At 42.7% G+C, this 27827-nt stretch overlaps 1 protein-coding gene across 2 annotated transcripts in view; it reads right to left on the bottom strand.

The window, feature by feature from the left end:
• GRN (granulin precursor) overlaps window positions 1-24722 on the bottom strand; it is a 68592-nt gene extending 43870 nt beyond the window's left edge. Inside the window, exons 1-4 of one of the 2 annotated variants that reach the window (XM_063132846.1) lie at window positions 24472-24722; window positions 16090-16246; window positions 13003-13149; window positions 11741-11825 (exon numbers count right to left, since the gene is read on the bottom strand). In XM_063132846.1, coding sequence (XP_062988916.1) covers window positions 11741-11825; window positions 13003-13149; window positions 16090-16242 — 385 coding nt within the window. In that variant the 5' untranslated portion in view covers window positions 16243-16246; window positions 24472-24722. Of the gene's footprint in view, window positions 1-11740; window positions 11826-13002; window positions 13150-16089; window positions 16247-21612; window positions 21633-24471 lie in introns of those variants that run through there. The other variant, XM_063132837.1, reaches the window with a different exon arrangement.
• Window positions 24723-27827: the final 3105 nt, after the last annotated feature.

Genomic DNA, 27827 nt, shown 5'->3' with positions numbered 1-27827 from the left:
AAGCAATTCCTCGGTTGTATGTCACCTGAACAAGCAGGGAAGTACACACTCGAGTTGTCTCATCATCATGACACTGGCATCTTCGATTGGGCTATTCCTCGAGAAAAAGTCCAATCAGCCCTTCACATTGTACAGGACAACGTATTGGCAGATGCTTTAAGTTGAACCTACCTGAATACTCATGAATGGCAGATGTCATGAGCGATCCTTCAACAATTGTTCCAACTTCTGGGCTCATCGTTGATAGACCTATTTGTTTCTCCTCAGAATGCAATATGCCCTTGCTTCTGCACGCTATCGGCTTAGGGCATAGCATCCCTGGGAGATGCCTTTATGCTGTCTTGGACAGAGGAACTGTCCTACCTGTTCCAACTATTCCCGCTTTTGACTTCTTGCACGGTAATAATCAAGCTCAGGACAGATCACACAGATGCAATCCTGATCACCCCTTGGTGGCCAAGACAACCCTGGTTCATGCCACTACTCAAATTTACCAGAGGGGAGTATTTTCGCCTCCCATCAGTACCAGATCTGATCTTCAAGGAGAGTGGTCAGATTTGGCACCCGAATTTAATCACCCTCAAGTTGACAGCCTGGGGAATATGAGGTCAGACAGGGAGGAACATCTCCCAGAAGACCTTCTAACAGCATTAGAGGCAGCTAGAAAGCCCATGATGAGACAGTCCTACTCTAGAAAATGTGCTGCCTTTGTTATTTGCCAGATTTTGATCTTGTTAATGGGTCCTCCCTTTCCTTCACTCTCTATTCTGTAAAGGACTTAAGTTTTCATTTATTCAAGTTTATTTAGCGGCAATCTTGGCTCCGCATTGTTTGATACAAGCTTCTACAGTGTTTATGCATCCTTATACAACAGTTTCTAAAAGGCATAAAGAATTTATCATCCCCCACACCGACCGCTCTTTCTGATGATCCTGAAAGCTTGGACTTCGAAACTATTTGAACCTCTAGCTACACCAAACTTATGCCTTTTGACTTTCATGGTTGCTTTTTGGTAGCAATCACTATAGCAAGATGATCCTTGGAGCTGTGTGCATTACATAGGCTCCCCTTATCTAGCTTTTTACCAGGATAAAGTGGTGCTACGTCCCAATCCATCTTTCCTCCCAAAACTAGTCTCTGATTTTCATTTCAACCAGGACATTATTTTGCCAAGCTTTTCCCAGTCACCTTCCTCTCCTTTGGAATTGACTCTGAATACATTGGATGTGAGATGGGCTTTGGCTTTTGTAAATCTCAACAACTGTTTCTCTGTTATGGAGGGTATGCCTGTATCTGTCAGGATCAGACCTGTTCTCCCTAGTGTGGGGGTAAAGGTTTCAGGGGCTGAATCAGACTCAGAATCTAAAGGAGGAGGAACAGAAATAGAAGTATACTAGCCAAAACAGGAAGAGGGGAAGAGATTCTCCAAGACTCTTCAAGAGTCAAGGATGAATCTTCCCAGGAGTTTATTGGACAGGATGCCGAAGGCTCAAGGACCATCCTCCTTCTGCCCCTGGGGACTCAACCTGTCGGGAGGGAGGGAGGACTTCGAAGTTCACATATCCCAGAGTCCACCCTGCAGGGTCAAGCGGGTGGAGTTGAAAGGAGGTGAGAGGTGGTCCCTTAGGGTAGCCACTTGCCAGAGGCCTCTCAAAAAAAAAAACCAAAAAAAAACCCTCTATGAGGCGAAGTGCCAGTTGGAATGTTTGGAAACTCTCCATTTTAGTTGAAAGGAAACTTTGTTAGGCTAATTAAGCTTAGAGGATAGCTCCCAGCATTCACACTCCTTCAGGTGTGAAGAGATGTTTATTTGTTGAATAAAGCTTTGTTGATCCGACAGCAGACCTCTTTATTGTCTTGCAACTGAGTGGGAGGGTTTGGAATCACGACAGCCTCATCCCAAAGGTTTTCATCCTGGATAGTTCACACCGACAAACTGGTGTATGAAGCTGGCCAGGATCGAGCTGTCTAACCAATACTAAATCTCTGAAGGGCTGTGACATGGTCTCAGCCTTTATCACCCATTATCAGCTGGATGTACGGGTGCAAGACAACTGCAACTTTGGCCACACTGTCCTTTCAACATTGCTATGAAGGCTGGCTCCATACCTACCCACCACTGGTAAGTGAGCTTGTTATTGTGTGATGCACAGAGACTGGGGCCTTAGCTAGACCCAAGGTTTATTCCAGGATCATCGCAGGGTCATCCTCATTCATGTAAATGACACACAGGGGATCCCGGGAGCAGGCAGGGACAACCCCAGGATGACCCCGGGATAAACCTTAGGTCTAGCTAAGGCCTATGACGAAGAAAGACAGGCTGCTCTTCGAGTGGTCATCTGTGTATTCACACACCCCATCCACTGTCCCTCTTTGGTGTCTATGTCGATACTGAGGTGTGTAAGGCCATAGCTAGCTGGGGCTTTATCCCGGGGCGAAACCCGGGATCGTTTCTGTGCATCCACATGATGTACAGGGGATCCCGGGATCAGGGAAGGATCATCCCTCCCTTGCCCCGGGATATAGCCCTCCCTTTTGGCCCTGGTTTTTCCACGGTCCAGGGCTGAGCCAGAGTCCGCGGAACATGTGGCCAGGTGCCGTGGGTTGACCTGGCTCCACGTGATTCCTTGTGAGGAGCCAGGAGGAGCACTTGGCCCATCGAGGGTAGGGTGGGGGAGCAGAGAAAATAATTTAAATTTTAAAAAGGGCTTACCTTTAGCGCACAAGCGTTCGTGTACTGCTGGTCCTTTAAAAAAAGATGGCGGATGCAACGCCTCCTGCTGAGGTCGTCACGTGTCACGTGTACACAGAGGAGGGATCTTGCGTTAAACACAACACGAAATCTTCCCTCCTCCGTCGTGGGATAGCAGGTAGGTCTAGCTAAGGCCTAAGTCTTTCTTCGCAGGACATCAAAAACACAAGAAAATGAACTTTAATTTCCCCCCAAAAAAAATTTTTAGACAAAGATATTGTACAGAACAACAGAAGAACAAGATAAAGAAAAGTGACAGTGTCAAATCCCTCTCTGAAAATATAGTTGGCCCTGTTTCACAGGGTTCACAATCCAGATCCATGTCTGCCACCACCACAGGAATCAGAGTTGTGCCTAAAGAAACCAGGAAAGGTTGATAGCTAGAATCTAATATTGATTCATCAAAAGTTGGTTCTGTCAAATTATCCTAAACCCGAGGGACTTTATCTCAAACTGAGCACAAATTACACCTTCTTCAAATTCTAGACTTGGCCATCCCAGGGTCTTTTTTCTCTGGCATTACCTATGTGGAATATTTATATTACAACTATATCTGTGCATGAGCGGTGGCCATATTCAGTGGCCAGGATTCAGCCAGACTGTTAATTAACAGGAGGGAAGAACTCAGGAGATATGGTATTTTAGTCTCAAGATTTTACAAGAACTGGGCACCCCCTCAAGCTATACGGAAATATCGTAACATAGGCTGAAAAAGATGCTCAGCTGGGGAGGTCAGTTGCTCTAAAAACCTTACTGATTTAGACACCATCCAAGAAGACATCTCCATTGACCAAAAACCAGACATACATGGGCAGAAGGGGACAGTCCCTGTTGGGGCCTATGAAAAATGGCAAATAATGAGAATTTTACAATAATGAGGAGAAAGTGCTACTAGACTCCTTTTGTGCTTTGCCACCTGTTTAACATGCAAATAGAGAGAGGTAGACCCACAGATAAAGAAGGCGCACAAGAGATCGGGAGAAATAGGACACAGCACACTGAGAAAATAGGAAGAAAGGAAGTTCAGATGCTGCACAGGAGTCCTCATGGACTGCTTGATAACTGCAGAGATAAACCTATTAGCATACCAATCTCAGCTGAAATGCTCGGGAAATGACCTGTCCCTCCACTTTTGATTATAAATTCTGTTACTCTACAGCCTCTAGTGTCCTCAAACCAGGTCACTTGGCTTGATATCAGATTTCAGGAAGATGTGAGTTAGGATCACGGAAGATACCATAGGTGCCATCTTTGGGGAATGCTATCACACCTAAATATTGATCTTAGACTTCTGTTTATAAAGTCCTATAAAAAAGCACTTTATTCAGCTACAAAGCCCAAGTCTATACGGGAACTAGCCTTACCCTTATAGGCCAATACGAAAAGATGTATGTCAAGGCTGTATTTCAGTTACTTTTGTTTTTAATTTTTTAAATTAATAACATTGTAGCATATCTCCATAAGCAGGAGTATCATATGCCCAAAATCTCAAAAGGAGCACTGAATATTCTTCTGTATGCAGATGATTACAGGGAAACACAAGAGTGTTTCCCTGTGTTATAGGTGATCAGTGAAAAGAGCATTCCACCATGTTAAGGCTGAAATTGGGGGTGGGTCATTCTGACGTTCATAAAATGGAAAATGTTTCACCAAACTTTCTGAAACGGAGACCTGCCAGAAAGAAATGCTGGTTTTACATACCCTGCGTGTTTCAAGAAGATTTGTGAAATATTGAGGGCAGGATGGCAATTCAAAGTACGAAAATGGGGAAAACCTCTCTGGCTCAAAATGGCTTTCTATTTCCGGGTGGCAACGATTTTTTTGCTCACTAAAAGCTCCGAATTGGGACCCTTACCCTTCAAACTGTGGTGGGATCTTGTCCCCCTGTCCTTCTAGTTGGTGGAATGGCTTTTCTTTTTTCAAAATTCATTTCCATTGTTTTTGAATGAACATTTCTTTGCCCCATTAAAGTGAGTACAGACTCATAACTCCTTAATGGAGCATGCTCAGTAGCGTCGCTCTCCCCCCTCCCTCCTGTCTCAAATAGATTAGAATGTTGGAAATAAAATGGCTGCCTGGCTGAAATAAGATGACCACCTGGCTCATTTAGGAGCCATTTCCTTCTGCAGATAAACCAAGGCCCTGTCTAGGCCCTCTCCTTCCCCACAGTGCTGTGGAGGCCAGGGAGGGAGAGAGAAACTATCTGCCTTGCTTGGAGGGAGGCCCTTCCCTGGCCTCAAAGGAAAAAGAAAACCTGGCTGGCTCAGGTAGGGGTTTGATTGACTTTGTTGTGTGTCTGTGATTGTGAAGAGGGAGGGGTGTGTTTGAAGTGCTGGTGCATCCTTCTTAATTCAAAGTATAAAGAATATATGGCAAACTTTCCTTTGGGGTGACAGTTCCTCACCCAAGCCTCTTAAAGTTTAAACTTTATGGAAATAAATATTCAGACTAGGAATGAAAGGAGGTTAACCCTGGCCTATCTGCCATGAGTTTAAACTTCTTCAGGTAGTGTGTGTTTCTTTAAAAGATGCTGAACTACATTTTAAGCTTTCTTTTATAGGTGTGTGTGTATTTTGAATTTGAACACAGATATAGGTCTCTTTAAAAAAAATCTCTGGTGTGAAGGAAGAAAATATTTTCCTTTCTCTGTGTACCTGCTTCTTATAACCTAAATCTGCTGCTTTATGTTTGTATGAAAGGAAAACATTTTCTAAAATGAACATCCATGAATCTTATACCCAAAACATTACTTCACACCAGAGAAATGGTTAAGGGACCTAGTTTTTGCTACAACCTGGCACCCTCCAGTTGCTGTAGACTTACATTCACAGAATCATAGAATTCAATGCCCCTCAGTAGTTGTAGTAGTCCAGGGCATGTAGTCCTCTTCATCCTCCTCTTCCTTTTATCCTCACAATGACCCTGTGAGGTAGTGTAGGCTGAGGGAAAGCCGGGAAGGGGGGGCATAAGGAATTACATTTATATACCGCCCCACAGCCTGGGTGTATTTGTTTATTACATTGATATACCTATAGCCAAAGCTCTGCAATAAATACCTAAATGTGTTAACAATGATCTCCAGTTATTGACATAGCAAGAAAATACGAGCAAGGAAGCAACATTTGTGGGTTATCAAGCAGTTATATGAAAAATGCTAGATACTCTGATCCTTGGTTTAAGTGGATTCTTTAATGTCAATATAGTAAAAATTATAAATTTTAGTGTAATTTTTTAAATAATTACACTATAGTGTCATAATTTAAATTTTTTAAATAGTGTAAATTGGGAAATTATTTAAAAAATATTTTTTTCTCCCCTGTGTAGGTTCTTTGATGTCTACTCAAGGTCCCACTACAGCAGAAGCTTTCCCCACATCCCATATATTTATATGGGTTCTTTCCTGTGTGGTCATCCGTTACACAAAGCCATGAAATTCAATAAACAAGAAACCTACAGTCTACAAAACAACGTTAAAGGCTCTACAGTTTTCAACCAAACTCCAAAAAGCAGGGAAATTGGGAGTTAAGGCTCACAGGCCTATAACGCCACATCCTCCCTAAGGAGGCAGAAAGTGCCAGTGAAATTCTCATTCTCCCAAAACAGATATAAACCATGAGGACAGGATGGAGAATAGGATATGCAGAGGTGACTGTGGGGTTGTGGAAAACTGATGACGAACAACTTAGGGCCACCTACTTCTCTTTTTTTGTTTATTTATTTATTTATTACATTTCTATACCGCCCAATAGCTGGAGCTCTCTGGGCGGTTTAGAGCAGCCCTTCCCCAACCTGGTTCCCTCCAAAGGTGTTGGACTACAACTCCCATCATTGCAAGTCAGTATGTCCCATGGACAGGAATGCTGCGACTTGTACTCTCAAACATGTGGAGAGGTGACTGTGGGGTTCTGGAAAACTGATCAGGGAGTGCTGTTCTAGTGCAAGGGAAGGCAAAATGTAGCTCTCTAGCTGTTTTGGAATTCAACTCATAAAAGTCTCTGTCAGCATGGACAGTGATCAAGAATGCTGCGAATGCTGTGACCGCAGAGGATTTTTCTTACGTGTTGAGCAGTGTGAGGAAGAACTCCTTTACGGAGTTTAATAGATTATTAATAGATTCATGTGTAAGGAAGGATTATTTTAAAAACTATTGATGAAAATGATTTTTGTCCTCACCATAACATGGGAGTTGCAGAGCAGCACATCTGGAGAGTACTAGGCTGGAGAAGGATGGTTTATACTTAGATCCTGTACATGTCTTCTCAGAAGCCAGTGCCACTGAGTTTACTAGGGCTTCTCCCCAAGTGGTATAGGATTGCAAGCTAATCTCATCTGAAAGGAGTTCAAGACACCCAAACTAATCCTTTTCTGCTCCTATGTCACTCTGATGAGATGATGTATTGTGGAGGGATTGTGGGGAGTGAACAGTATATTTTATATGAACACATTTTAAGAAAAAACATTGGTTCTTTGAAGGGCAGGGTATTTACCAAAAGCTGAAAGTGCCAACCCTTGCTCTAGTTCTACATCTCCAACAAATAGTGCCCCTTCTGTTATCAATCGTGCTGCTCTATACGAGATGTGTGTGAGAAAAAAAATATTGCGCAGCCCCTGTATTTGGTAAAGATAAAGAACAGCGTTCCCTATCCTGCTATCCCAGCTTTCCTGACCATGGGACATACTGAATTGAATATGATATTATTCTCAACATCTCAAGTCGGTCTAAGAAGACTTTTAAAACAGTTCAGCACCTACTGTGCAGAAAATGACCTAGTCATTAATAATGACAAATCAAAAATCACATAAATGGTGCATGAACTCCAAAGAGATAGAACAGGTAAAATCTTATTGCTATTTTGGTATAACTTTTTCAGCCTCAGGAACTTATGCCCTACAAATAAAGAAAAATAAAGTAAAATCAATTGCTTGCTTACAATCTTTAAATCGACTATTTAATTATAGATATCCTGGTCTCACTATACCCAATCATAAAAATTAAAGCAAAGGTGATACCAATATTAATCTATGGTGCAAAAATTTGGGGCTTTTCAGATCTTTCAAAAATTAAAAAACATTCAAAGCCACTTTATCCATATGATTTTATGGGTCTCAAAATCTTCCCCAGCTCATTTAGTTAGAGCTGAGCTGAACATGCAAAAGATATCTGGATATATTTAAGCATTTTTATCTGCCCTTTAGCCAAAAAGGCTCTCTTATTTCTTAAGACAGTCCCTACCCACAGGCTTACAATCTAAAAACAACATGACACAAAAGGAAAGGAGATTGGGATGGGGGGGGGGGGGAGAAAAGCAAATTCACGCACTAGATTCTTAGTTGCAAAATAACAGGATAGTTAATTTCTGATGTAGAATAAACAATCAATCAGAAGATAGACTCCTTAACATCTGTAGAGAAGAACAGGGGTCATCTGATCTAGGACATTCTTGGTGGCTGAAACTATCAGAATTGTTCCTAAATTTTGGCTTTTCTATCCAAACACTAAATCCAAGAGTAATAACTTCAAACAATGAATTTCCGATGTAGGACCACAAACTAACAACTGCCCTTGCAGCCTCAGCTAGGACAAAATGACAGCACCAATATGAAAAAACCTGCCCTTCCCCATGAAAATAGAATATTGGATAGCTTTTACTGGATTCGGTTTTGAACAAATAGATACCATGATGAAATGGGGGAAATATTACGATATCACAGTACAGAAGAGATTGTGTGTTTGTGAGACCCAGTTTTGGAGGATTTGGCCCATTACATACATGACTGTACGTTATACTCCAACATTAAAAATCTTCACCATTTTTATTAATGATTTGGATGAGGGGGTGCAGGGAACGCTTATCAAATTTGCAGATGACACAAAATTGGGTGGGATAGCTAATACCCTGGAAGACAGAAACAAACTTCAAACTGATCTTGATAGGCTGGAGCACTGGGATGAAAACCACAGAATGAAATTTAATAGGGATAAATGCCAAATTCTACACCTAGGAAAAAGAAACCAAATGCAGAGTTACAAAATGGGGGATACTTGGCTCAGTAATACTATAAGCAAGAAGGATCTTGCAACTGTAGATCACAAGCTCAATATGAGCCAACAGTGTGATGCGGATGCAAGAAAGGCAAATGCTATTTTGGGCTGCATTAAAAGAAGTATACCTTTGAAATTGCGCGAAGTACTGGTTCCCCTCTATTTGGCACTGGTTAGGCCTCATCTTGAGTTTGCATCCAGCTGGCCACCACACTCCAAAAAGGATGCAGACAAACTGGACCCAGGCCCGGTGCTACCTATAGGCAAACTAGGCGGCGGCCTAGGGTGCCAACCTAAGAGGGGTGCAGCGGCAGCGCAGCACTCAGCGAAAGTCCGAAGTGTGCGCGCGTTGGCAGCATGAAGGACAGGCGGCCTCCTTACGAGGCCATCAGTACCTGGCTCCTGCAAGCGGCAGCGCCCAATCCATTCCTCCAGGGGGCAGCAGCGGAGCTGGACTGCTGTCAGGCAGCATGGGGCTGTGAGCCGGCCGGGCAGCGCCCAGGCCCGACCTGATCCTACTCTTCCGCTTCAACTTCCTGCGCCCGGTAGCGGCCCCCTTGCTGTCTCACCTGGCATTGGCATCGCCTGTGCAAATCACCCTTGTGCCTGCCCCTAAGGAAGCGCCTTCCCCTCCCCAGTGCCTGCCATTCCCGCCTTCCTCCCCATCGCCCCGAGCAGGCTTTGGCAAGGGAGAGAACCGGGCGCAGGGTGCTGCCACGGACAGGAATCTGCCCCCACGGCCCACGCACCTAAAGGAGGAACACCCGAGACCAGGAGCCACCCACTGGAGAACTGCCAGCTCCGTCGCTCATGGTAGCTGGGCAGACACTTCTGAAGCAGGTTCATAAGGGAGGGAGAGAGGGATGTGGGACTCAGGAGAGTTTGGGGCCCTGGTGGATTCTGAGGCCCAGGAAGGAAGCCGCTGCCACATGGTGATTTTTGTTTATTTATTTGTAATGCCTATATACCGCTTGATATAATTAAATCTCTAAGTGGTTCACATATTAAAAAACACATTTAAAATACAGTATTAAAAACAGTTTGTGGTATGGCTCTCTACTAGTGATGAACTCAGTTCCAATGATGGGCCCAGTGCTCTTCAACATTTTTATTAATGATTTGGACAAGGAAGTGCAGGGAAGACTTATCAAGTTTGCAGATGACACAAAATTAGGTGGGATAGCTAATACCCTGGAAGACAGAAACAAACTTCAAAGTGATCTTGATAGGCTGGAGCACTGGGATGAAAACCACAGAATGAAATTTAATAGGGATAAATGCCAAGTTCTAAATCTAGTAAATAGAAACCAAATGCACAGTTACAAGATGAGGAATACTTGGCTCAGCAATACCACAAACGAGAAGGATCTTGGAATTGTAATAGATCACAAGCTGAATATGAGCCAACAGTGTGATGTGGCTGCAAGAAAGGCCAATGCTATTTTGGGCTGCATTAGTAGAAGTATAGCTTCCAAATCTCATGAGGTACTGGTTCCTCTCTATTCGGCCCTGGTTAGGCCACACCTTGAGTATTGTGTCCAGTTCTGGGCACCACACTTCAAGAAGGAAGCAGACAAACTGGAGCGTGTTCAGAGGAGGGCAACCAGGATGATCAGGGGTCTGAAAACAAAGCTCTATGAAGAGAGATTGAAAGAACTGTGCATGTTTAGCCTGGAGAAGAGAAGATTGAGGGGAGACATGATAGCACTCTTCAAATACTTAAAAAGTTGTCACACAGAGGAGGGCCAGGATCTCTTCTCGATCACCGCAGAGTGCAGGACATGGAATAACGGGCTCAAGTTACAGGAAGCCAGATTCCGGCTGGACGTCAGGAAAAACGTCCTGTTAGAGCAGTACGACAATGGAACCGATTACTTAGGAAGGTTGTGGGCTCTCCCACACTCGAGGCCTTCAAGAGGCAGCTGGACAACCATCTGTCAGGGATGCTTTAGGGTGGATTCCTGCATGGAGCAGGGGGTTGGACTCGATGGCCTTATAGGCCCCTTCCAACTCTACTATTCTATGATTCTATGATTAGAGAAAATTAGCTATATTCTTTCCTAAAGGAAATGAAATACTGGGGTATATTGCAGAAATTGGACATTCTTTTACAATCAGAAAATCACTCTTTTGTTCAAAAGGGTAGCAACATTTGTGATCCGGGCTGCAAGGTGCAGGGAAAAGTTCCTCTATTCACCTAATTCTCTTCCTGTAAAGTGCCATAGTGACTTAGAGACCTGAATGTATAAAATTGCACCTTGACAAGATTTTAATTTATGTTGTAATCTTTCAATGTTTTATTGTTGTTATAAGCAAAAGTCTGTTTAATTTTATTCCTTTATGTGTTATTGTATGTATTGATTTTAAATTTGTGATCCTTTGTCATAATATGTTAGCCTCCTACTATTATAAACTATTGGTATTCAGTTACTGTCTTGCAATGGTCCTCGGAGTCAAGCAATAAATATATTCATTCATTCACACAACCCACCCACTGTCCCCGCTTCGGTGTCAATGTCACTGATGTTGATACCAAGGTGTGTAAGTCTTTCTTCTCGGGACTGAGGCAACTCTAGTTGGTCTCAAGGAACTGAGGAACCCAGAAGGACATGCACAGCAGGATGGTGGGGAAGGTTCCCACCAAAATGTTCCCCAGCTTTACAAGTTTCTCAAAGTGAGAAACCCATATGTTTGAATGCACAGATGACCACTCGAAGAACAACAGTTGCAGATAAGCAATCTGTCTTTCCCTTGCTAGGATGTGGGCCTATTTTACTAAATTCTCTGCTCGGGAAGGAATGGTTTTGCCTGACCCAGTGGTACTTAGGAGGCAAATGAAGACCCTACTCTTTAGAAAGGCTTCTGGCTGAGCCCCTGCTTCTGTTTCTAGACAATGTTATTGTGGATATTTAATTCCCCTCTTCTATTACCCTGTACCAAAATACCTTCACTTTGTAGGCACAACTGCCCATCAGAACTGCAGCGGGAGCCAAGAGGGCAGCAATGGCGTCCATCAGCACAAGAGACGGCCTGTGGGAGAGGAGATAAGAGGCAAACACCCAAAAACATTCTGAAAAGCCACAAGAAGTCCACCCCTGTGTGGGATTTCGCAGACCCTTCCACTAGTATACCAGAGTATACCAGTGTTCCCCAGCCTGGGGCCTTCCAGCTGTGTTCAACTGCAAATTCCATCACCCCTAAAAATATGAGAAAACTGGAAAGCATCTGAAGTAGATCCAACATGAGAAAACTAGACTCAATGCTGGGAAAACAGTTTATTCTTTAAGAATTGGGTCCTTCCTCAGAGAATTATCTCTTTTTGGTTCCATCCACCCCAGCCAGCATAGCATTGCTGGTTGGGAATGATGGGAGTTGTACAGTCCAGCCTTCTCCATCTTAGAGCTCTCCAGGCGTGTTGGACTACTTCTGAGAGGAGGGGTGGAGAAGGGGGTGCCACAATATAGTGGGACTCGTGTCTGCCTGTAACCTAGATTGGTAGGTATGACTGCTGTGGTTAGTTTAACAGCATGACAGGGAGAAACCATTCAGTACGTGCCCAGAGGCTCTTTGGCACCTTTTTGTATTGTGTTTAAATTGCAAGCCGAGTTCATTCCAATTCCAGAATCACAGCCCTCTTCCCTTCCCCTTGGTTTGTTTGGGCAGCAAATCCGTATAAGGCAGGAGTGCAGAACAGGTTATTTTTTTTGGGGGGGGGGGGGAATTGCCAGATGATGTCCATGAGCGTGACTACACCTACAAATATTTATTTATTTATTTATTTTCATTTAAAACATTTATATCCCACCCTATATCAATAAGATCTCAGGACAGCGTACCTTGCTCCTCCTAATTTTATCTTCTTTCTTGCTGGGAAATTAATTCTCTCAGCACAGAGAAAGAGACTTGGTAAGCACTGGGAGAAGCAGCCATTTCTTCCAGCACCAGCTGAGTCCCAAGCGTCGCATGGCATGTGCCAACCCCATGCACACCATGTGAAGCCACTGCCCAGTGCTGGAAAGAGCAGATACCACCCACCTCCTCATGGGGATTCTGCCAGGGGGCTTAGAAGCCAAGGAGGCTCTGCAGAGGTGCAAGGAGGATGAATCTTCTTCTTCTGGATGTCCCCAAAATTTGAAAGGTGTTGGAAAGGGCCAGAAGCCATCTGCCCTTCACTCAAGCTCCTTCCCTATTCTGTTCCACAGCTCACCTGTTCCCAAGGGCAGCAAGCAAAGGAAGCATCCAGAGTATGCTGACAGGAGTATTCCACTGGGCACATGGTACCATCAGGACACACAACACCCTTGACCTCATTCAAGTTGTCCGCATACAATATGTGTAGTGATGCTCCCATGAACTGTAAACAGAAAGAGGAAGCATGAATGTGCGGTGCAATTATGCTACTCACAATATATTCACACTAACTGCAAGCCCTCGGGGAGCAGCAGCAACAGCAGCTAACATGAAAATGCAGCTAGAGAGGAGGAGTGGGCAACAGCGGTCTGCAGCAACCCTGGCCTTTTTTGTAACCCTTGCTGCCTTCTGCCACTGAAATTTAGTGGCACAGTGGCAGCAGTGGGAAAAAAGCTTCACAATAGCCCTGAATTTCAAAGGAAAATGTTGCAGCGGCAAAAAGGGACTATTTTAAAGCAAAACAGCCCCCTTTCCCCATCTTTGCAGTTTTGCTGCTCAGCTACAACTATTTCACTTTAAAATAGGGGCTATTTTGAAGCTTTCCCCCCCATGTTGCTGCTGCACTGCTGAATTTCAGTGGCAAATTCAGCAGTGGTGGGGCACAGCTGTGGTACCAGATTGGGGGCAATGTGGTCCCCAACCCCTAGACGCTATCCTCCCCTGGTACATAGTAACAATGGGAAAGAATCTGTTAGCAGCCAAAGTAACTTATATTTTAAGACATTGTTGAGCACAGGAGTGGGGAACCTGTAGCCTCTCATCAACCCCAGCCAGGATGGCTTGGGAGTTGCAATTCAACAACATCTGGATGGCCATAGGTTTCCCACCCCAGATTTTGCAGATGTCTCATGCCAGCAGTTTTCAATATTTGCGCCTTCAGGAAACCTTTTTCACCCAGCCTGATTGGCAAGGAATATCTGCACTGCAGGGAAACATTGTTGGGAAACAGGAAACATTGTTGGGCAAAGCTGTTGCTACACACAAGCCAAAGACCACCTCAGAATTTACTGCATACTTCAGAGAACTTATTTTCTTTATTGGTTGGTTTGATTTGAACCCTGCTTTTCTATCAAGAAAAACGGCACAAAGTGGCCTATAATTATAGATAAAAGTTGATTAAAACAATATCCAATCCTTACATGACAAAGGCTTGCTTGAATAAAATGGACTTTGCCTGCCAGCAGAAAGACAACAGAGAGGAAGCAAACCTAGACTCCTTTGGCAGAGAGTTCTACAGCCTGGGAGCAGCCACCATGAAGGCTCTCCTTTGCATCATCACCAAATGCGCCTCTGCAAGTGGCGGGTTTTGAAAGAAGATCTTAAGATCTTCAGGGTAGCTGGTTCCAAGCCATATAGGGCTTTATAGGTGATAACCAGCACTTTGAATTCTTCCTAGAAACAGACAGCATAAAAAGGGAGTTACATGCTCACTGTAACTTGGATAAGACTCACATTTTGTGCTGGTGACATTCTCTCCTTATACTTCTGACATGTAAAGAAGGTTAAGTGGGGTGGGACTGGCAGAAGCGGTGAGAGGCTTGTGCTCCTTGGAACTTTCTCCCAAGGGTCCACAAGCCTTGACTAGCCTTGTAGCCAGTAAAGTTTTGTACTGGTCTTGCACCCTGTCCTTTCCCTCAAGGGGAAACTACAGGGGTAAGCCCCTAAGTGGGGACAGAGTGAGGGCACTGGGGCTTACCCATTTTATTCCAAGGCCATAGCTAGACGGGGCGAAATCCCAGGGTGATCCCTGGGATCGTCCCTGTGTGTCCACATGATGCACAGGGGATCCTGAGATCAGGGAGGGATGATCCCTCCCTTGCCCAAGGATTTTGCCCTCCCCTTTAGGCCCGTTTTTTCTACAGTGACCGCAGAATGTTTGGATGGGCACTGCGAGGAACTGGGACCTGCGCCCATCGGGGTGGGGTGGGGTGAGCAGAAAAAGTCATTATTTTTTTAAAAAAATAACTCACCTTTGCGCATGAGCATTCATGCACTGATGCCCTTTAACTAAAAAAAAAAAAGGCGGGCGCGATGCCTCTCCGTCTGAGGTCGTCGTGCACCACATGCGAATTGGGGGGGGGGGGGGGAGATCTCGCAATGAAAATATTGCGGGATCTTCACTCCTCCATCCCGCTAGACCGCTAGACCTAGCTAAGGCCCAAGATACACAGAAAGACGTGAGACATTCTACTGTTTTCAAGGCTCAGCCCAATGTCAGTACAATTTTGGTTAAATGGATCAAAAAATGATGCTGATTTAAGTCATAACTAGTGGTTTAATTGTACTGGAAACAATTATTAGAAGAAACAGAAAATTATTATTACAACACTTCATTAGAAGGTCCACATTTTAAACAAACCATTATCACATTTAGATAGAAAAAGGTCTATGCATTGAACTGGAAGTTGTAGGATTCCTGCACTGGTTGATTCCTGCATAAGGGTGGATTCCTGCATTGAGCAGGGGGTTGGACTCGATGGCCTTATAGGCCCCTTCCAACTCTACTATTCTATGATTCTATGACTTTTTCTGTCTAAATATGCATAGGACTTTGTATTACTAGATAGTATCAAAAAGATATTACCAAGAATAACAGACTACAGAATATAGCAAGTATGTTAAAATACATTTTGCAAGTGATAAAATACTTTGGGAAATCTGTTGACAAACTGGATTTATTTATAAACTAAACTGCCTGCCCCTAGTATATTTAAGAGACTCCTTCCACCACTGCATTCCACTTTGAAGATTAAGACTAACTGGGAACACTAAAGCACATCAACCACATATTACACCTGGTCCACAAAATAGGCATTCTTCGTCGTTGTTCCTAACTTTATTATTATCTTTCCCTGGAAACTCAAAGCCCAAGCCTGTACATCTTCCAGAAATGGTGTTATCTATCCTGAGCACTTGGGCAAGCTACAAGAACCAATACAATAAAAAATTATATTTGTGAACTGCCCAGAGAGCTTCGGCTATTGGGCGGTATAAAAATGTAATAAATAAATAAAATAAAATATACATAGAAAGTAGGGGTATATAGAGACCTATTTGTAAGAAATATTCGGCCCGGCAGTTGTTATCCAAGAACATTTCCTACCTGAGGTCGGTTGCAGCAAGTGTATCCATCCCCTCTAAGATGCTTGCAACAAGTAGAAAATCCCTCACATGTGTGTCCATCAGGGCACTGCAGAGAAGATGTTGTTCTGCCTAACACTATGCACACCATCACTTGTGTCCACATTCTTGCCATGAACCTGAAAGGAGAATGATGCAAAGAAGAAGACACATTAAGCTAAGAAGATGACCCTCATAAAATTACCCAATCACAATTTAGGAGTTATGCATCAAGTATGTGATGCAGAATCTTGACCTACAAGAGAATGCAACTCAACAGCCCAGCTGATTCAGTTGGCCTAAAGGAGCCCCACGTGGCAGTCATAAAACTAGTACAGGGGCATCATATGGATGAACTCGGTGTTTGAAGTGGGCTCATTAAGGGCAATACCTCTGTGAAAACTGTCTTGGCCCAAAGAGAAATCCCAACTCTGGTTAGACTAGAATCGCAGACAATATACATACCCTGCCCAACCCCATGATCCACAAGAACTCTCTCCGAGCAAAACTGTTGACAGAGCAGGGTCCCATATTGTACCAGAGTCTGACTAAATCAAACCAGAATGCACCTTCTACTATATGCTCAAAATTGCCTGCTTTAAGATTTTCTCTCTATTTCCCACCATTTTCCCCTCTGTTGGCTTTCCTGCATTCAGCCTGTTGTGCCCCCTTTTCCTATCAGTAAATAATTATTTCCTTATCTTTGCCTCTAGTCTGTCACCTTCCCCCTTCCTTTCCAATAAAGTTGCCAGCTTTACAACCTTGCGAACTTCGCCTCACAAATGTAAGCACTGTGTATTCCAGACCTTGTTTGAAATGTAACAATTATGGTGCAATGCAAAAGAGAAATGTGCCAGCAGGACCTCGGATGTAACTGAACTGTAAATAAGCTGATTGTCTCTGTGTTACCCAAACATGTCGATATCAATGGGAAATAACAAGAGAAAGAGGATGAGAGAGACAAGGTCGCAACCCTAAGTGAATTGCCCTGGTTCTGGTGGGTGGAAGACGTAGTCCCAGAGCCAGGCCAGGATTTATTTACCCCAGCGACTGTGAAACCTTAGTGAATATCTTTTTTGTTTATATATGACGTAAGTGTCTCAAAAAAGCGAGTCTTACAAAATTCCAGTGGTGGGGGGCTGCCTGATGACATCATCAGTATGACTGCCACGCTATTATATAGCTGCCACATTTAAATATGCATAGCTTCTCACCCATTTATGATACAGGGATGATTTTTTTTCTGAAATATTTCAAATTTAATGACAAATAGTTTTTGTAATTACACATTTTTGTTAACTCCATTAGTTTTCGAGATAATTTCATTTGAACATATAAAATCAGTGTTCACATTGTTTATGTGTGACATTTAGCCATGATTTACTCAAAAACTATATTACTTTCAAAAGAACACTCAAGAACAAAAAAATGCATTTTTAATAAGGATTAAGAAAATGTATAACAACATGGGGTTTACCTCAACACTTAGGGAATTATGAGTGATCTTGTTATATCCCCACTTTCTCATGATTGTATGATTTTACAGTTTATCATACAGGGCTTTCATTTCAAAGGTATCCACCCTAAATATCTCTCAATCTGATACACAGATTATTTTGAACATGTTCAACTGTGATTTTTATAGTTGAACATGTTCAAATGTTCTTTACAACATTTCAAACAGAACTAGTATGATGAAATATTAAAAAAGACAATTTTTAGGTTGAATTGTTTTTAAGAAAGATTTTTAAAATCTTGAGCAAAAATTTACAATTTACAAACTAAAAACTATGTTCTGTGAGAAGGGTTAACAAATAAATTTCATCAGATGTCCTCTTCACTTTCATTAGAACTGCTATCATCACTGTCAAAATCACTTTCCTCATCTTCTTTTTCACTGTCCTCTTGCGTGGGAAAAACCGGGATGGAAGGGTAAGGCGATATCCCAGGGAAAGGGAGGAATCATCCCTCCCTGCTCCCGGGATCCCCTGTGCATCATGTGGACACACAGGGAGGATCCCAGGGCAATCCCCGGGATATTACCCCGCCTAGACATGTGCCCCAGCATATTCTTTGCCTGATCACTTCCATGTGATGTATGTTGGATGCCCCAAATAATCCTTGTGTCTGCCTCTTGATGATGGCAAGCAAGATCAGGCACTTCTGTTGCCTCAACACTGACATGCTTGCTTTTGTAACACACAGGCCATAGCTAGACCTAAGGTTTATCCCTGGATCGTCCAGGGGTCAAACCTGTTCACCTAGGTTACACACAGGGAATCCAGTGCTCAGGCAGGGGCGAACCCTGGATGATCCCAGGATAAACATTAGGTCTAGCTGTGGCCAGAGTCTCTGCTCTGACAAAGAGAATTTTGCCTGCCAGAAGTGAAGCATACTTCTGATTTTTCCAGTCATTGCATAGGAAAGATATAAATGATGTTTTAAACTGCTCATTCTGAAGTGCATCAACTGCCTTTTTGTGGGGTCTTCTGATCTGCGCCTGTACTTCGATGTCACTAGCTGGTACAGCTGATCACTATTCATATTCACAGTCTTTTATACTTTGATAGCCGTAAGTGTCAAACACCAGGTGCACTTTCTTAGCTGGTGTACTACTAGTAATGTGCTCCAGTAATTTACGTGCAAGAGCTCCATAAGTTTCCGGGAACTTAAAAGTGTGCAACACGAACATTGCATCATATACAGTCACATCTATGTGAGGCTGACATGTAGTTATGTCATGCTCCTTGTCTAAATTCTGGTACTTTTCTAGCCTGTACATCAAATTACTTTTGTCTGTTTTATTCATTGATCCACCAACGCGAGCAAGAGAGAATGGCACGGGAATTAGAGGATACCCAATAACTTTTTTTACATCACATTTTTGAACAGCTGCCATATGAATTACTTTACCGAAAGCATCTAAAGTGCATTTGGCAACCTGTAGTTTCTTTCATTCGGTTTTCAGGTTACTTGATGCAATAGAAGATGCACAGTTAGCCACCAAATTTTGGGGTATGGGCTTTTCAACATTCTTTGGATCTTGCACGTACATTTATTTGAACTTTTCAGCAGCTTCTTGCCCTTTAGAATAAAATGAAATAAGATCCAGTGTGATGTTCTCATTGATTGTCTATCCAGTTGAAATGTTCCTTAGAGGTGCCTGAGGATCCAAGTCTTGAAATGGGTTTGAAAAACTATTCAGGGTTGAAATTATTTTTTCAACATCTCTGTGATCTTTTTCAATGTGTCCTTGTTGCAAATCATGCTTCAAAACTGGAGCTTTTGTAATTCCACTGATCTCAAGTAAACTGCTCACTATCTCATTTTTCGATGACCTTGTGAGTTTGCAAATACTGTGATGCCTGTGAACCTTGAAGCAGCGCCAACATTTACAGTCTGCTCTAGTGCCATGTCAACTGGTACCCTAGAGAATGAGTTACTAGACTGCTTTATGCCTAGACTGCCTTGAGAAAGTGCATAAATGACTTCAGGGGATTTGGTTCCTAGGTTGAGAAGTTTCAGGAGGTACACCATCACCCATCGAGCATAGTTCAGCCTCTTGCCTGAGAAAAAGGCTGTAATCATTTTTTTCCAGGGCATCTGTATACATTTCAAGGTTACTTGTCCTATAGGCTCTGCTGAAGAATTTGTAGATGTTAAGGAGATCAATGTACTGTTGATAGAACTGAGCTGTTTTTCTGTGAAATCCTGATCTTGTTTTTGCTTTGAACTTGTATCACAGAGGAGCTCGGACATGATCTGGTAGAGGCCTTGTCTGGCTACCATGCTTTTACAGGGTCTGGTTTCACAGCTGCATTTTCAAGACAGGGAAAAGTTAAACCCTTTGAAATTATGAAAAAGAAACATGAATCCCAAGAAATTCTCAGCCAGCTAGGTGAGTCATTAACTTTAACCGAAGAAAAGATAGCTGGGCTGGAGAAATTTCTCTGTGCCATGTACGGCCACCCTAGATACTCCTCTGTGAGTGAAGTAAGATACAGTCTATTTATGAAGAAAACAACACTTAAGATCCAGTCTAACGGCCACAGAAGAGGACAGTGAAAAAGAAGACGAGGAAAGTTCCAATGAAAGTTAAGAGGACATCTGATATATACCGCCCCATAGCTCTCTTGGTGGTTTATAAAAGTTAAAAACAGTGAACATTAAAAAGTAATATACAAAATCTAAAACCATAAAAAACATAAAATACAAACAAAAACAGACAATATCCATTTAAAAACAAGTGCCTCACTTTTTTATTAATAATTGTAATTCTGAATTTTTCCAAACAAGTAGGGGAACAAGACAGGGCTGTCCCTTATCTGCTCTACTTTTTGTCTGCTGCATTGAACCTTTAGCAATTATGATCCATTCATCAAATGAAATATCAGGTATAGAAATTGGTCCAACTAATTTTAAAACTACTATATATGCAGATGACATTGTGCAATCTTTAACAAATCCCTCAGTGTTGATTCCTGCACTCCACAGATCTATATCAGATTTTGGAAAGGTATCAGGATATAAAGTAAATGCTCACAAGAAATAATACACAGGACTTAACATTCCATTAGAAACTAAGAATATGCGATGGCTGCCAAATATGGAATCTAGTGACTCATAAACCAGTGAAATATCTAGGTATTAGGCTAATTCCAGAAATAGACAAACTATATTAATGTAACTATCAGCCTTTATTTGATCTCACTTTTTCAATGCCTGGAACACTTTCATTTGTCTATATGAAATATATAATTTAGACATCGATAAGTATAACTGTTTCTCCCTGTTATAGCCTAACCAAAGGGGAAAGCTTACAAATGTACTCCCTATAACCTCTGCAAACGGCATCTCTTTATATCTTCGTTAATTTTAAAATCTATTGATGTTAAATCTATTGCAGATTTTTTATTATTGCTATTATTATTATGCTATTGCAGATTTTTTATTATTATTAATTTTGAAAGGTAATCAACGTTTATCCTGTTTTTGGGGGGCTCTCACTTAAAGATCTGCTATCAGATGTGAACGAAAGATGTAAAGACTTTGATTTGATTGTAGTGAACTCCTACAGTTAAACTCTAGCAATATGACAATTCCCAGCTGTTTTTCTTTTCTTTTGTTTGCATTCTGTATACAAAACATAAAATGTATAATATACGAATGTAAAAATGTATATAATAATAATACCGTACTCCTTCGATTCTAAGACGCACTTTTTTCCCATATAAACATCTCTAAAAACAGGGTGCGTCTTAAAATCGCGGGTGCATTTATTATTTCTTAGAATCAAAGCTTTTTTTCTGTTGGTGGTAAATTGGTGTGCATCTTACGATCGATGGCATATTAGAATCTAAGAAATACGGTAATAATAATAATAATAATAATAATAATAATAAATGGCAGATGCAATTCAATATAAGCAATTGTAAACTGATGCACATTGGGACAGAAAAACCCAACCAAGTATAACCTGATGGGATCTGAGCTGGTGATTACCAACCAAGAAAGAGATCTTGAGGTTGTGGTGGACAGCTTGATGAAAATGTCAACCCAGTGTGTGGCCACTGTAAAGAAGGCAAATTCTATGTTAGTCATTATTAGAAAAGGAATTGAGAATCTAACTGCCAGTATCATACAGCCTTTATACAAATCTATGGTGGAACCACACTTAGAATACTGTGTACAGTTCTGGTCACCACACCTAAAAAAAGTTATTGTAGAGCTGGAGAAAGTGCAGGAAATGGAAACTAAAATCATCAATGGATTGAAGCATCTCCCCTATGAGGGAAGGTTACAACACCTGGGTTTGTTTAGCTTGGAAAAAAGGAGGCTAAGGGGAGATATGATAGAGGTGTACAAATTATGCATGGTGTGGAGAATGTGGATAGGGAGACATTTTTCTCTCTCTCCCATGGTCATCCCATGAATGGAATGATCTCCCTGATGAGGATCACCTGGCGCAACGTTGTTATCTTTTCAACGCCAGGTCAAGACTTTTCTCTTCTCCCAGGCATTTAACAGAATTTAACAGCATATGCTGAGTTTTTTAACTGACCCCAGAATTGTTGTTTATAAATGGATATTGCCTGGTTTTGTTTGTATTTTATGCTTTTTATGGTTTTAAATTTTGTATATTTCTTTTTAATGTTCACTGTTTTTAACTTTTGTAAACCACCTAGAGAGCTTCGGCTATGGGGTGGTATATAAATGTAATAAATAATAATAATAATAATAATAATAATAATAATACTGAAGCTGATTGGTGGGGGATTCAGGACAAATAAAAGAAAGTACTTCTTCACATAGCTCATAGTTAAACTATGGAATTCACTACCACAAGATGTGGTGATGGCCACTAATTTGGAAGGCTGTAAAAGGGGGTTGGATAAATTCCTGGAGAAGTTGATCAATGGCTACTAGACCAGATGGCTAAGTGCAACCTCCAGTATCAGAGGCAGTAAGTCTGTATGCACTAGTTGCTGGGGAACATGGTTGGGAGAGTGTTGTTGCACCATGTCCTACTTGTGGGTTCCTCGTTGACAGCTGGTTGGCCACTATGTGAACAGAGTGTGGGCTAGATGGACCCTTGGTCTAATTCAGCTTGGCCTTTTTATTTTCTTATTTATTCATTTATTTTATTTAAAACATTTCTTAGCCACCTTTCAGGGCAGAAGCCCTCCCAAGGAGGCTTACAACCATACATAAAACAGTATAAACATTAAAAGCAATAAAATACCAGTTAAAAACAATAAAAGCTAACAATCAAAAGTGACAATAAAAACAACAAGAGTAGAAGCAGCAAAACAGTATTCATTCATGAGGCCACAGTAAAATAAAACATTTTTAAGGCCTTCTTAAAAGCCTGTAAGGATGGTGCATGGCGGACCATCGGTGGAAGTTTGTTCCACAGGTGTGGGGCCACTGCTGAGAAGGCCCTCTCCCATGTGGAGACCCACCTAATTTCTGTCACAGGTGGGCAGGTGAGAAGAGGCTCTCTTTTTTATCTTAAAATGCAGGCAGGCTGATATGGGTGAAGGCAGCCCTTCACGTAGCTTGGTCCCAAACCGTTTAGGGCTTTAAACGTTAAACCAGCACTTTGAATTGTGCTCAGAAACACACAGGTAAGCCAGTGCAGCTGGTGCAGTATAGGTGTTATGTGGTCAGATCGCCTTGCCCCCACCAATACTCTGCACCAGCTGAAGTTTCTGAACCATCTTCAAAGGCAGCCCCACGTACAGTAGTCCAGCCTGGACGTGACTAGTGCATGGATAACTGAGGCAAAGCCTTGTCCTCCCCAGAAAGAGCTGCATAGGGGAACTACATTTGCACAGTAACTTGTACAAAAACAAAGCAAGGGGCCAGATGCCATGCTGAGGTGCCTCATAGAGGTCATTCTCCTGGAAGTATGGACATATGAATTGTGGCAACCAATGCTATAGGGGTGCACACTCCCAGGTGTCACACTTACATATACACACAAAGAACAAACAAGAAGTAAAAACACAAACTCACAGGCAATCCAAATTCAGAGAACAGAGATTATGCATCTACTTTGACAGAATAGAGAACAAACACAGATTTTCAGCTCCAAAGTCCCAATTTATGAGGTGGGGGTGGGAAGAGGAACTGTTTCTTGCACAACTCCAAAAAGTCATCAAAAGACAAGGCAATATCCTTCAGGACACAGGTTTTAAGTAGGTATATCCATACACATTTTTGTGTGTTCCATATAACTGCTCAATGGCCATACAGGAAAGCCCACCTGATTCCCTTCTCTCTATGCACAGTAGCATTTATAATTTCTAATCACTTTGTGTATAAGAATGTGGCTAAGCAGCCAGTCCTGCTAATATAACTCAGAATAATTATAATTTTCAGAAGACCAATCTGGGGTTTATCCCTGGCACTTAAACCTATTGGGGGAGTAGCCGATTTAGCAGCATTTTGCCTCAGTGATCACTTCGCATGCTTTGCCGGCGGCCCTTGACATTAAAAAAAAGGCAGGTCCCGAGGCCAAATCCTAGCTCTAATTCTATGCCACAAAGAGAGAACAAGAGAATTACACTTCGTCACACCCTAACTCAGTTATGAGAAGAGCACGGCGATAAAAGGGTCCGATCACAGAGGATCCCACTAGAGCGGACTAAGGTTCCAGCTAACCCAGTATTCCGTGTCCAACCATGGCCAGCCAGGAAGGCGCGGAGGGAGGCGCGGGCCCTCCCGGGGCATTTGCCTGCCACCTCTTGCATCCTAAAAGCATTCAACCTCTGAGCTACGGTGGCGAATAACACGACGGGCTGGGAAACCTCTCGCCCCTTCGCAAGCGCCTCAAGAGCGCGCCGCTAACCAGAGGACTCACCCTTTGCACCGACCGTCCTCCGACGCCGGTTTCTTCCAGCCAAGCAAGCAAAGCCCCCCCGCAGCAAGGAACGCGCCCCGCTAGCGCCGGGACCGCTTAAGCCGCTCTTCCTGCCGCCGTGCTTTCGGCCGCTTTCCCCAAGGCGGATGTGGCGCGGAGCGGGAGGCGGGCAGCAGTTGCGGCCTTTTGCTTTGGGTCGGTGGAGACGCGGGTTCCGCGGCCTCGGACCTGATGGCAGCCAAATGATCGCATTACTCAGTTTCCAAATACATGCATCACCTTCTAGTTCGGATGTACTTCGGATGCTCCTGATTAAGTGGGAACAGAGGGGTACATTGATGTCATCCCAGACCCGGAAATTCTTGTCGCAATGCTAGAACTCAGCTCCGGAAGTGGTATCAAAGGAAGCGTCCCTCAGTGGAGGCTGGTGGCTCCGAGCCCCACCACAATCGGAGCCACCAGCCTCCATTGGTGTCCCTGAAGGTATGCAGATTAAACCTTTTAACATGTAGACCCTCTCCCTAACCAGTTTTAATACCAGAGATAAAAAATACAAATCAACCCCAAAAAGGGGATTGCTTTTGGGCATGTGAAGAATCATTTCAATTGTCTAAGTGCAGCCGGTTTTGAAACACAGTTTTAAATAGAAGGGGTTCCAAATAGGACAGTGTAAAAGCCGGAATGGAACTCAACAGGCTGGAACAACCCTTTTATATTAAAAAAAAAATGCCCCAAACAGTGGCATGTGTTAGAAACACTTGACAGCAATATTTTAGGAGTAAAACCCTTGCAATATTATATCACTATTAACCGCAGAACGCTCAGAACAACATCTGGAACAGAATTGATGGCCTAGAACAGGAACTGAAATCAACCAAACCCACCAGTCACATGTACCTCAATGGCAGGGATGCAATAAGCACCAAAACTTCCAACAAAACCATGTTCCAACACCCATTCTGGGCCATAATCTATATTCCTCAAAACAGGCCAGAACAGCAACTTCCAAGTGACCCAAACCAGGTCCGCTTTTAGTTTGTAAGCTCTTAGCTAGCTCTCACTGGATTCACAGAATTTTCTTCTTGCGAGCAGCAACACTGCTGCTTTTAATTCCACCCCTCCTTTGTTATCCTGGCTTTCCCACTTCAGTGAAGTCAGCAGGCTTTTCATTGTGGTTCAACTTATTGTTGTTGTGATTATTATTAGTAGTACTGCTATTAACATTATTATTGTTGTTGTTTAATAATGGCTGTGATCACAGTGCAATCAATCAACTCTGAGGGAAGGAACACAAAGCTTTACTCTTATCCTCCTAGCCCCCTATTAGTTATGGGATGCAAAAGGCTGTGCTGTTCCCGCTTCACAGGGACGGTTTGCATTACTGGCTTTGAATGGCCTGGAAACAATCCTTTGCTCAATTACTTGTGCCTGCACAAATGTCTGCTGCATGCCTCCGCCTGGTTGCTGTCATTGTGGTGTATTGGGATCTGCTGGGACTTACTTCCCCATAGATCTATGGCATAGTCGTACATTGTGTAGCACCTCTGCCTGCGCCTCTGCCCTCCTGGTGCCTGGGAGATGTAGATGAGCAGTAACAGATGGACAGTGTGGTTCTACAAGCCTATGGCACACTTGCTCCCAGTGCTACAGGAGCATAGCCGCCTACTTCCTCTCCTCCTCTGTGCCCGCCTCACAGGGCCGGTTTGTGTGTGTCTTGCTTTGACTCAGGGCGTTAGTCCTTCCTCATGATGAAAAGGCAGCTGCATTGCTGCTGCGCTCCTCATGTTTAAGATTTATGGAAGTTCCGTGTGTCCATTTTTTAAGTGTTTAACCTGAGATGAAGATTCTTATTTAGATATTTATTTATTTATTTATTTATTACATTTTTATACCGTCCAATAGCTGAAGCTCTCTGGGTGGTTCACAAAAATTAAAACCATAAGGAACATAATAAAACAACCAATAATCTAAAAACCCAAATACAAAATACAATATAAAAAGCACAACCAGGATAAAACCACACAGTAGAAATTGATATAGGATTAAAATACAGAAGTAAAACAGCAAAATTTAAATTTAAGTTAAATTAGGTATTAAAATACTGAGAAAATAAAAAGGTCTTCAGCTGGCGATGAAAAGAATACAGTGTAGGCGACAGGCAGACCTCTCTGGGGAGCTCGTTCCACAGCCGGCGTGCCACAACAGAGAAAGCCCTCCTCCTAGTAGCCACCTGCCTCCTTCAAATAACCTGGCCCCAAGCCGTTTAGGGCTTTGAATGTCAATATCAGCACTTTGAATCGGGCCTGGACCTGGACTTAAAGATATATCTTTAAAAATGCCCCCAAAATCAGGGCATGCTTGGATTTCCTTCAAAATTGGCATGAATAAGGATCAATGTGGAAGTTCTCATGGTGCCCACTTAAAGGTCTGTATGCGGAAAAATGACAGAGATACATGCATTTCTGTAAATGGGAAAAATATTTTTTTAAATCCCCAAAAAATCAGGGCATGCTCGGATTTCCACTAAAATGGGCATGAATAAGGATCTAGGCGGAAGCTCTCATGGTGCCCACTTAGAGGGCTGTATCTGGAAAAATTTCTGAAAATGGGGGGGATTTTTCAAATATTCCCCAAAAATCAGGGCATGCTCAAATTTCCTTCAAAATGGGCATGTATCTGGATACACTTATAAGCTGTCATGGTGGCCATTTTGATATTTCTAACTTTAAAAGTGACAGAGATGCATGCACTTTTGTTAAATGGGGTTAGGGTTGAGGGTTGAAACTTTCAAAATCCTCCCAAATTCAGGGCATGCTCAGATTTTCTCCAAAATGGGCATGAATAAGGATCTATTCTTATTTTGCAAAATCATGGAAGACAGGTGAGGTGCCAGACGACTGGAGGAGGGCTAACGTTGTCCCTATCTTCAAAAAGGGCAAAAAGGAGGAACCTGGGAACTACAGACTAGTCAGTCTGACATCCATCCCTGGGAAAATTCTGGAGCAGATTATAAAGAAGTCAATCTGTAAACACCTTGAAATCAATGCGGTGATCACTAGAAGCCAACATGGATTTGTCAGGAACAAGTCCTGTCAGACTAATTTGATCTCATTTTTTGATCGAGTAACCTCCCTTGTGGACCGTGGGAATGCTGTGGACATCATATATCTTGACTTCAGCAAAGCTTTTGATAAAGCGCCCCTTGAGATTCTGATTAACAAACTCGCTAAATGTGGGCTAGATGGAACAACTATTAGGTGGATTCACAGTTGGCTACAGAATAGGACTCAAAGAGTACTTATCAATGGAACCTTCTCAAACTGGGGAGAGGCAATGAGTGGGGTACTGCAGGGCTC

The sequence above is a fragment of the Elgaria multicarinata genome, chromosome 1, assembly GCF_023053635.1.
Source record: "Elgaria multicarinata webbii isolate HBS135686 ecotype San Diego chromosome 1, rElgMul1.1.pri, whole genome shotgun sequence".
Lineage (NCBI taxonomy): Eukaryota > Metazoa > Chordata > Lepidosauria > Squamata > Anguidae > Elgaria > Elgaria multicarinata.
The sequence above is the reverse complement of the archived record's forward strand: the minus strand, read 5'-3'. Positions and strand labels throughout refer to the sequence as shown.